Source organism: Mobula hypostoma, chromosome 7, assembly GCF_963921235.1.
Source record: "Mobula hypostoma chromosome 7, sMobHyp1.1, whole genome shotgun sequence".
NCBI classification, from domain to species: Eukaryota; Metazoa; Chordata; class Chondrichthyes; order Myliobatiformes; family Myliobatidae; genus Mobula; species Mobula hypostoma.
In genome coordinates, this window is record NC_086103.1 from 47050733 (window position 1) to 47062859 (window position 12127).

Below are 12127 nucleotides of genomic sequence, written 5' to 3' on the forward strand. Positions count from 1 at the left end.
TTCAAGCTCATCCGAAGAGAACATTTTTGAAAATCCCAATAGCATCATTCAATTATTTTCACTGGTTTTAGATAAAATCCGAGTACAGATATCCACTGGCAAGGCCAGTTTTTACCTCATCAGCAACAAAAGAATTTAGAATTTCTCTTACTCTTCCATTTTATTGCATCTTTTTACTATGCTTATCTATTAATTGTTGATGTTTGTTTCCATAAATTATGAATGGATAACTCAGATTTCTTTTCTGGAAATTCAAATGCACACAATATGTGAGCTGGGCGCGCTTTTAGCAAGGAGGCCCATCTAGCTCCTATCAATGAACATTTGAAGTTCTGGTACCGATAGCAACTGGACATCCATGGGAAAGAAAATTTGCCCCAGTATTGTGGTCTAAAGTCAAATTCTCTTTGTGCCTGTGACTGAGGAAAGGTGTATGGAGGTGAAAGGGGTGGTGGGTGATGCCTGGAGGTCTAATGCTCCGACAAAGGGTTGGGAAGAAACATTGGAATCATGCGCTGTATGGGGGGGTGTACTTGACAAGTGCTGCTATCCAGTGCACCTTTGAAAGGACCTTTGATGTTCCCAGTGGCGAGTGCTCCTTATACAGCATTAAGATTTGAATGCACAGGAACATAAGAAGATGCAGCAAGTAATAGACTCAGCCCAATACATCAGTGTGACATCCATCCCCATCAGTGGAAGTACCTACAGGAGACACTGTCTCAGCATAGGCAACATGTCCTGCTGAAGGGTCTCAGCCCGAAAAGTCAACTGTATATTCATTTCCAATTGGCATGCCGACTGACTTGCTGAATTCCCCCAGCATTTTGTTGATCTGCCCTCCAGGCCATGGCACCTGCCCACCACTACCATGGGGCAGAAGGTACAGAAGCCTTAAGTTCCACACCACCACGTCAAAAACAGCAACCTCCCTTCAACTATTCAGTTCCTGAATCAACCACCTCAGTATAGCACCATCATGAGCATTTTGAACCGCAATGCATTTTGTTTTGTTTGGTTCTAATTGTGTTATTTCTTAGATAATTTATGCTAAATTTTCTTATGTCTCTGATAGTACATACCTGTGAGGTTGCTGCAAGCAACTTTTTCGTTGGACCTGCACATACATGTACTTGTGTAGATAATAATAAATGTGGCTTGAACAAAGATACTGTAATGTGGGGAATGACATGACTCTTTGCATTGCTAATATGAAAACTATGTCAGGGTAACTATAATGATTCAGACCCACAGTGCCAAGTTCAAACACTGGAGAAATGTGAAATAACTGGAGCCATCAATATCGTGATTTACTGCAGGAAACATTAACTGCAAACCCGAGAAAACAATTAGAGCTTTGCGCTTGAATTTTAGGTGCTTCAGTTTCTAACAAAAATGCAAAATTTGAACAGTCGAATACCTCCTAGTCATTCAAAGAGACATTGACTGTAATTAAGCACTTAAAGAACATCAACAGAGTCTGTTACAAATTCTGCCAATATAAACATTCACTAGATACAAAATATTTAATGAGGCATAACAAAGGATTTCACATAGAGTCAGTAAACACAGTTAAAATTAATTTTGGCAGCTGTGGTAAAGTTAAGAAATACAGGTTTAAAATTGCTTTTGTTCAGTGCCATATACAAGAAGATAAACATTGTCAGAGTGGGACACTAAAGTTAATCTTTATCTTTCCTTTACTGCACTGATTTCCAAGTCAAATTGTACACATCTGAAAACTTGACTGAATTACCCTTGCATATGATTTTCACCTCAAATGTATAGGCATTGCTTGAGAAATTAGCTTAAGTTGCTCAAGGAATGTCATGTTTGGATACCCTTGGTTTTCATAGCATTGGTTTGGCAGATCCCAGTGCATTGCTGTCAGCTAACGCGACTTTCAGACCCCTGACCTTGGACTCCATTCTGATTAAGACTTCAGTCCAAAATCCAACTCCCAACTAAGCCCCTGACTTGACTCCTCTACCCGCGTCTCTCTAGGTTCAGTCCCAGAGTTACCCAAGACTTTTCTTCATAACTAGCAACAACCCATAATGCCCCTGTCCAGCTCCGTCATGAGTACATTTCTAGGCCACGTAATAACAACAACTCATTAGACACAATCATACTGCTCGCACTGTCACACAACATATCTGCCCTTGCACCAAGCCTCTGCTAATGACCTAGTACACTTGTTCTACATCAACACCAGGACAATTGCATGACAGAGCCATTTCCTGCCAGGATTGCTGCACACAGCAGCCATCGAAAGGGTAGTATTCTGACAGCTAAGGTCAGCTCTTCCAGTTACACTATGCCAACAGTTTCAGCCAGGCAGACTTCTGGCCAGCCTCTTGCAAACACACCCGTGGAGCTCCAGTGGTCCATGAGCTGCCTACATTCACAGCACCAAGCAGCCAACTGAAGATTCTCCTGGGGTTTCCAGGTGGAGTTTATGGAGTCTGGACTGAGCCTCGTGTTAGGTAGCTTACAGTCAGGAGATAGGGGAAGGGTGGGGTTGAGAGGGAACAGGAGGGGGAAGGATCTGAGAGGTAGGATCCTCTGGTTGGTCGTTCATCCGTGGGATCTTTCTGCCACACTGATGCGCACAACAGGTCCCCCTGTGCCTATCACGGCACTTGCCTACCCGAGGCTGCTGCCATCAGCCAGCTGCACCCACCCCCATCACCTCCTCCCACCCTGTTGGTAAGCATGTTTTTTTTTTCCCTTCAGGAATGAAGATGGGTATCGGGGACAGTTGGTGGAGATCAGTGGCGGGGACAGAAGGAGTTAGTGCTGAGTGTCACAGCAGAGGGCGAGAGGAGGAGTACCCATACTGAGATAGAAGGAGAGTTGCAAGGAAGTTGGGTGTATGAGAGAGGAAGCTGGGAATACGAGTTGCAGGAAGGGGAACAGAGTGAGTGTGGGAGAAGTCTGGGAGGGGGGTTCAGTGGACACCTAAGTAGAGACAGATCCAGGTGAAAAGGTTCGGTGTGGAGACGAAGAGCAGGAAATGCACAAATGCACATGCTTATTTGTATCTTGGTGTATACATGGTGACAGATGCCTTTCTGTGTACGTTCATGCAGCACAGTGTAGCACCCCCCCCAATCAGCCTAGACCCAGACCTTGTTCTGACAACCCCATGCTACAGTTGGTTTGCAACGGCTGCTCTGTGGCATAAAGATAATTTCCACTCCCCACTGAGACATGGAATTCCATGATTTTCTCAGAAAATCGAATGACCACAGACCTTGCATCATGTTCTTATCATAGCTCAGAAACACCTACACTGACATCTCAAAGCATGGGCAGGCAGCTCAGTGAACAAGCAAACATTCCCTGGAAAGACTGACCAGAGACAAACACAACTGCCCTGGGCTGCAAAGTGCCACCAAGAATTAATTAGTCTCCTGTCTCAGTAACCCTGATGACTCTCTGGCTTAACATAGAATTACACATGACAATTAGCTGATGCATCCCAACACTGGAAAATATGGTTTAGGCCAAAGAGGACTTCTACTCTGACCTCAAATAAAAAACAGGGTTTACGTTTTTGAGAAAGACAAGCTGATCCGCATTGGTGACAGTGACTTCATTTCCATGTTCTGGAATTCCATGGTTAGCAAGGAGAGAGTAGGAAAGGCTAAATATAACGGTGCCCTCCTCCAACAAAATGCTGGGCTTTGTCACAGTGAACACCTTAGTCCACCATAAAGATGAGCACGAGCTTACTGTAAAAATCCATGATCCAGTTTCTGACACCTAGCAGAATATGTCATCATCCAGGTGAGGAAATAGAAAAATATTCACAACGTTCACACTTATACAGATACTGGTGACTGATAGACTGACTGTCGCCTCACCTACTGTTACCTGCATCAAAACACAAAATACAGGAGGAACTCGGTAGGTCGGGCAGCTTCTATGAAAATGAGTCGGCATTTCAGGCTGAGACTCTTCATCAGGACTGGAAAGGAAGACAGCAGAATAAAAAGGTGGGGGGAGGGGAAGGAGAACATGCTAGAAGATGATAGGTGAAGCCAGATGGGCAGGAAAGATAAAGGGCTGGAGAAGGAGGAATCTGATATGAAAGGAGAGTGGACTATGAGAGCAAGGGAAGAAGGAGCAATAAGGGGTGAGGACAGGCAAGTAGTCAGGGGCCAGACTGGGGAAGGGAAGAAGTGGGAAGGGGGAGGGGAAAAGAAAAAAAGAAAGAAAGAAAAAAAAATCACCAGAAGGAGAAATCGATAATCATGACATCAGGTTGGAGACAACTTAGACAGAATATGAGGTGTTGCCCCTTCACCCTGAGAGTGGCCTCATCGTGGCAGAAGGACTGACAAGTCAGAACGGGAATGGGGATAGGAATTAAAATGGTTGGCCACCAGGACATACTGACAACTGCATTGGTGCTGTTTCATGCACCCATACTAAGTCTGTCAATTTCATCAACTTTGCCTAAAACTTCCACCCTGCCCTTAAATTCATTTTTGACTTATCTTTCCCCTTTCTCGATTTCTCTACTTCCATCTCTGGAGACAAATTGTCTACCAACATCTTTTACAACCCGCAGTTATCTTGACTATACCTCTTCCCACCCTGTCTCCTGTGAAAATACTATTCCCTTTTCTCAGTTTCTTTGTCTATATTGGATTTGTTCCCAGAATGATGCTTTCCTTTCCAGGACGTCAGATAGAGGGGTAGAGTTCCTCTTGTCCTCACCTACACCCCATGAGCCTCCACATCCAACATATTATTCTCTGCAGCTTCTATCATCTTCAACAGGATCCTACAACCAAACACATCTTTACTTTTTCCCCCTCCCCCCACTCTCCACTTTCCACTGGAATTGCTCCCTCTGTGATTCCCCCTCCCATTTATTACCCCCCACCAATCTCCCTCTTGGCACATATGCCTGCAAGTGACAGAAATGCTACATCTGCCCATTCACCTCCCTCATCTCCATTCAGGGCCCCAGACAGTCCTTCCACCTGAGGCAACAAATTCAGCTGTGAATCTGCTGGGGTTGTCTATTGTATTCTGTGCTCCCAATGTGGCCTCCTCTATATTGGTGAGACCGAACATAAATTGGGGAATTGCTTGGTCAAACACCTCCACTCCATCTGCCAAAAGCAAAATTTCCCAGTAGCCAACCATTTCAATTCCTATCCCATCCCGACATGTTGGCCCCTGGCCTCTTCTTCTGCCAGGAAGAGTGCATTCTAAGGGTAGAACAGCAACATGTCATATTCCATCTAGGTTGTCTCCAGACTGGTGGCATGAACATTGATTTCTCCTTCTGGTAATTTATCTTTCTCTTTTTTTTCCTTTTCCCCTCACCCTCTGCTTTTCTGTCATTCCCCTCTCTGGTCTCTTACCTCTTCTCCTCACCTGCCTATCACCTCCCCCCGGTGCCCCTCCTTCTTGCCTTTCTCCCATGGTCCACTCTCCTTTCCTATCAGATTCTTTCTCCTCCAGCCCTTTACCTTTCCCTTTACGTGGCTTTGCCTATCACCTTTAGCTTGTCCTCCTTCCTCTCCCCCCCCCCCACCTTTTCATTCTGGCGGTGTCCCCCTCCTTTCCAGTCCCGATGAAGGGTTTTGGCCTGAAACGTAGACTTTTCATAGATGCGGCCTGACCTGCTGAATTGTGTGTGCTGCTCTGGATTTTGAGCATCTGCAAAATTTCTCCTTGCTGCTAATTTGCTTCACCATGGTCCCAAAGCAATGGCAGTAAAAGAAACCTTGCCACAAGAATATAATAATAATCGGCTCAAGACTAACTCTTTGTAGGCAACTATCTCAAATGGCTACCAACAGGAGCCTAGAGCATCCTCAATGTCTGGACTCCTCTGTGAACAGAAACTTCGGAATTACTGTATGTTTGAAAGAAAGTCCCTGATTTGAAGCAACCATAAAGCATACAGAACATTTTTACTTTACCAAAGGCTACATTATGTACTCAGACAGAAATAGATTTTCTATTACCTTTTCATAACCCAGCATGATCATTCTCACCACCACAACATTGACATGTGCTCCCAGAGACTCATCATGGTAAATCTCATTAACCTACAAGAAAATAAAAACAGATTTGACAGGAGCTATTAGACAACAATAAATTGTTTATATGAAAGCATTTCATACACAAAAATTCCTATCTAAAGATCAGATTTCATTTTCAGCTATTCCTTCTGGATCCAAAAGAGAACAACAATCTAAAAATTATCACATCATTATCCCATTACAATTCCTAAAGGAAATTAATAAAATATAAACTACCCCACTCAATAACAATAACATGCTCATAATAATCAATAAGCAATATCCTGAAAGGTCATTAAATAGAAATTTTGCTAAATGAATAATCAAAAGAAATGAACTCTCATTAATAGTCGTCTTCATCGTACTGTGAATTTGTCCAATTATCTTGAGGGTCACTATAACATTTAAAGAGTACTGTTATTTAATATTTCCAAAGTGTCAAAAATGAATGATATCCTACAGTCTTAAGTTTGTCTAAAAAGGAGCCTACAACCCATGAAAAAGTGGCTTTGACTTTCTGGTGTCAGTAAACTGAGAAAATGGAGTTAAAACCACCTCTGTTCTATGAAACCAAGAGTTGTGTAGGGAAGAAGTCATTATTATAATTAACTTTAGTTGACACATTTGACAACTTTGGTGTCAAAATTGAGTTAAGCATTGGGCTATATATTGGTGTCAAAGCTAATTTTGATTATTTCCACTCTTTAAGATTACTCAATACTAATATTGCATCCAGCTTACCTACAGCTGAAATCCTTGATTTCTGCTCGATAAATCCAATAATACGCCCAGGGCTTTTATTTCCTTTGCTCATTCTCTGCAAACCTAAAGAAATCCAAAACTCCAGTGCTTTTGCCTGACACACTAAGTTCTATTCACCAAAGATCTCTGCTTGCTAACCTATAACGACTCCCATAATGACTCTTTGCAGTTCAACTATTCATACATATTTTAGCATCTTGCCTTCCTGAGCCAAATAATTCATTTCAGACTTAAACTCCCCAAGATATCTGAGTTTCTCTCATCGTGGACTATTGGCTATCCCAAAATGTAATCGTCCCCTATTTTTTTTCAGACATCTCATCAGTCACAAGCTCCTGAGCTCTGAAATTCCTTCCCTTCTTGGCTCACTTTCCTAGCCCTAACCCGGCGTGACTTCCCCTCTGTATGCTTGATAACTCTTCCACAGAACTCTTGAAATACTTTAGCATGGTAATAGCATTGAATATATGGAAGTTGTTGTTCTGATTTAAAAAGCTGTGTGTAACTCAAAATGTTTGTAGTCTTCCCACTTTCACATTGTTTCACAGTGATTAAAGTAAAGCACAATTTTATTCATTACCTACTTAACACTTTCTAATGTCATTCTTTTCAAAATATCAAGAGAATGAAGGCAAATTTTAAATTAATATCTGTATGGTCTGGAGTCAAGCAATAGGGACTGATTGATAATGTCAGCCACGTCTACAGCACATTGGATTATCTGCAGACTTAAAGAGCAGCTGCTTTTCATTAAATGGCAAAACCAGTTGGAAGCTAAGAACTGTACAATAAAATTACAGTGCATTTGGGACTTATCATACTGTGTACAGAAATAAGTCATTTTTTCAACTATATATTAAAAAATCAGATTTAAGTTTACCAATCTGTGACCTTTCCAAATAATATGACCTTTCCAAATAATATTTAAATGTGGCAGATTTCTTCAGATCTAAAATTAAAATTGTACTTACCTACTAAACCATACAAAAAAGAACCTTAAGTGTTCTGCTCATATCATATTGTACTGTTTGCTAAGATAAGCGCCACAAGCAATGTTTAATCAATTGCAATAGAAACATGGGCAATTCTATAAAACTTCAAAAATGTGCTAAGGTGGGTTAGGATCACTGATTCTGATGTAACTTTGTCAATAATTCACCTCATTGCAAATGTTGCTGTTTAAAATGCGTTCATAACCGTTTTTGGATAAGGAACAGCAAACTAAAACAAAATTTTGGCTTATATACAGGAAACACACCTTTTGCCTAAAATATTGAGCATACTGAGTATCCAGGAGATATGTAGGAACGCAAATAATGATCTCATCTCACTAAACCACAGGGGAAGCCAAAAGATTCGTTTTCACAGTAAGGAGAAAACTAGAAAGATAATGACTAGTCTAGATAACAGAACACAATAAAACACAAGTGTATTTATGTTAAACATATTACTTCTGTACATCTTAAGGAACCTTATCTCTCAATGTTTTTTTGACAGCTAGGTAGCTCAAGCAATAATTATGGCCACAAATTTTTAGTTCTGAAATATTATAATGGGGAAATTTCTGGCTTTTATTCCTCAACGCTCCTAGAAACAAACTATTTGCAAATCATTACATTAGAGCTTCTGTATACTTACTGTGTACACATATGCTGCTTTATTTATTTCATTACAATACTGAATGTGTTTCAGGAGTGCTTTGTCGGTTGTTAAATGTTTTGTGAGTTTGCAAAACCAAAATCAGGTAATTTCTTTCCTTTTACAGACACCTTTTTTTTTAAATTCTAGGAAGTAGGTTAGAAGGTCCAGGGAATTCTAATCTGGCCACTCATTCTGAACCTAACAGAACACAAAATATGTTGGATTAGGGGATGTTTTAAAAAAAAACGGAAGTCCTTGGGATCAGATCAGATTCTGATTCAAAGTGGTTAGTGAAAGACAGATTTGGTTTAATTTTATCTTTGAGAATTCTTTAAGAAGGAATTCTTTAAACCTGGTAACTTCTCCAGTAATTTTTTTTCACTATTTAAGTTGTTTAGTCTCATGTCCTTGATTTGCTATTATTTCAAATATATTCTTTATGGGCCAGTGGGATGAGTGGGTGGTGAAAGAGCAGGCGATGGTCAGCTGGCACAGAAGTATGTCGTTTACAAGATGAAATGTCAGTTAGCAGATCCGTGCTCAGTGGTCATTTTCCTGATCGCAGTCAACTGTTGGGAAGTTAAGGATCCAGTGGCAGAGGATAGTGTTGAGTCCCAGGTCTCAGGGTTCAGTTATGAATTTGCTTAGAGTTATAGTATTGAAGGTGGAGCTGTAGTCACTAAACAATAGTCTAACGTATGTGCCTTTATTATCCAGAGACGAAAGCAGAGCCAAGAATACGGTGTCCACTGTAGATCTAATTCTGGTAGGCAAATTGGAAAGGGTTGGGATGCAGGAGTTAATGAGTATCATGACCAGCCTCTCAAATGGCGGATGACACAGCCATTGACTGTAGCTATTAACGCACATTTTCTTGTTTTACTTCAATACTAGTTTGATAGTGATGTTCTTAGAGCTTCTTAAACCTATCCTCTTATCACTTAAAGTATCTTCGGCATGTAGTCTTCATCACCTTAACAATCCCTTGGTTTTAACTAAGCTGAGAGTCACAAAAGGTGCAATGATGTTTCGAATTGTTCTCAAATTCACATTGTCTATACCTTGCTGCAATAATAATAACTGTGATGCTATAGTCCTTTAGCTTAAAACCAGCTTTCAATAGTGGTTTATGTCCAAGGCCACTGTAAATTCTCCTGACATTTCTATGTCCTTTCACAGTTATTCTCCTGAGGCTCTCGGTCCTCTTCTAGGTCAGTGCCAATCTTTGTTTTTGTCAGCAATTGACAGCTTGTGCAAGGAGGACTTTGATGAAAAGTACACTGCATCACTTTGCTTTTACCAAATCTATCGTCCTTTTTAATCACAGTTTTTGATGTTCTCTAATTTATTTCCATCTAATGTACTCAGTTTCCATATAAAATCTGCATTTAAAAAATAAAAAATCTGTTGACAGTAAATTTCCTCTCTCCATTATATTCAAGATTTCTTCAGAAACTGGAAAAATATTAGTGATGGAGCAATATTAGTTGATTAAGCAATTAGCGTAAACTATTGAAACGATACATTTCGGACTCTGACACAGGTTGTTATCGCGATACAGTGGAGGCACTTCTTACCTAAAGACATGTTCCATAACCTGCTACTAGCTATCAGTTTATCATCTGGATGTGAGGCTTTATTAAATCTCAAGGGAAATGAACTAGCCACTCCTAAGTACTAATGTTACAATTTAAAGAAACCAAGTGACCCTTCCTAAATTAAAAGCATTTCATTGGATTTGAAAAGCCAGGTAGCTTTGAAAATGTGTGTTATTAAAATACAGGTTTTTACTTCCAATATTTTTATTAGAACATTACATAAAATACAAGCGAATCAAGGCTGTAAGAATAGGAGTATCAAATAGCAGTGATCCATCTTTGGATTATACACCAGGATCCTAAACTGGGAAGTTGGAAATCAATGAAAATTAATAGTCACATCAGGCATATCCCTGCTACAAACCATGAAATATACATTAGCCAAGCAGCATACAGGGATAATTTTATAAAAGGAACTGACAAAGTATTTAGTAATTTCAATATTGTGTATATTTTATGTCATAATTAGAGATTCAGATTTAGTTTTGGGCTTACCATTTACTGTCTTCCTCAGAAGATAGAGAATGACTTCGCACAATTTGAGATCATAAATAAAAATAAATAATGAGCTGGTTTTGGTAAATCTGATAATACAGCTAAATGTCAACAGCAACAAATACAGCATCATCAAGATAGGTGCATTTAATAAGTGAACTTATTCTCTCCTGTTTTGCTACATTAGTCAGATTTTGTAGCTTTATGCAAAGGACTTATAGTTATTGAGACATGAAAAAAATGGCAAGGTCCAAGACTGTGTTAACAATATCGTAAACTCTTAGCTTTGACCAGGTTGTCACATGGGGTTAAGCATTTCCCAGGAGGGAGGGTGGGAAACTTCTAGTCACTCACAGCCACCGTCAAGCAGTTGACGGTCAGTTTCTGAACAACATCAGCAAAAGTTTGTAAACAGCTGTTCCTGATTACTTTCAAATGCAACAAGAGCACCACAGAAGATAGGTAATAAATTCACATGAGTCTTTAAGGTAGAATGCCATTCCTCAGGATCTTATCATACACACTAACCTGAAGTGAGCCTGATTACTGTACTACCATTCAGGCTTTAAAAATTATGTGATATGCAAGACCTGCAAAACGCATGGGAACCAATAGTATAATTATTTTAAGTACTACGTACGAGTATTAATTATATTAATTTATCTTATATTTCATTTTAAGTCACTTCAGTGTGATGGCCACACAAGATCATTTCTGCTCCACCTACCATTAGCCAAACATCTTGAGACACAGAGGGAAGTCAGCTGTTGAGGCCAGACTGAAGAAATATGGCATTAAATTTAATTAACAGTTCAGACAAATTTCATAAGGCAGTAATCTCTGAAATTTTACTAGGACTGGTCTGAAATAAGAATCATACATTGCGGTTGTGAGCTTTGGCTTTTCCATCATCATCTCAAACTGGCTTATGTGCAGACAGCTGACTTGCCTGCATTTCAACCAATACTCCAAATCTCCCAGAGGCAAGTAGCATTGTTTCATGCTCAATAAACCAATCTACAGGCACTGATGCTCTCAAGAGTCTTTTAGATCAAAATTTCCTGCATGCACATTGGTGCAGAATGCAAATTAATCATCCACAGTGTATAAGAATTAAAATATAACTTTTACAAGTTCAGAATGGTGCAGCAGCAGCAAGCTAAGAGGGCAGTAGGTGATTGAGGAAATAATTCTGTCATAAAATTGACTGGATGTCAGAAAGAGCAGTTTCAGGGATCCCTTCTGAATTTGGAATGACCAGTTCTGAATGTTAGTAAAGAGGGTAACTATTAGACCATAGATTCCTAAAGTATATTCACTCAAAATTATGAAAGAAAATTCAGCATGCACTTGCTCTAAATATAGCATAATTGGTGAGTTCCAGACTAATAGTCAAATGTCTGGATTATTCATTTAGAGATATGGGCTCAAATCCCACCATGTCAGCTGGAAAACCTAGATAATAAATCTTAGAAGTATGGTCATACCAGTAATAGATGTAGGAAGTGATAGGATTGATATAAAAATATGCCTGATGTACCTCTCCTCACTGGGAAGCAAATTTGTCACCATGACCTGATT

At 39.9% G+C, this 12127-nt stretch overlaps 1 protein-coding gene across 2 annotated transcripts in view; it reads right to left on the reverse strand.

Moving 5' to 3' along the window:
- LOC134349298 (A disintegrin and metalloproteinase with thrombospondin motifs 2-like) overlaps positions 1-12127 on the reverse strand; it is a 297682-nt gene that overhangs the window by 74113 nt on the left and 211442 nt on the right. For both annotated transcript variants that reach the window (XM_063053390.1, XM_063053389.1), the window contains one exon: positions 5994-6077. In XM_063053390.1, the coding sequence (XP_062909460.1) occupies positions 5994-6077 (84 nt within the window). The remainder of the gene's footprint in view (positions 1-5993; positions 6078-12127) is intronic.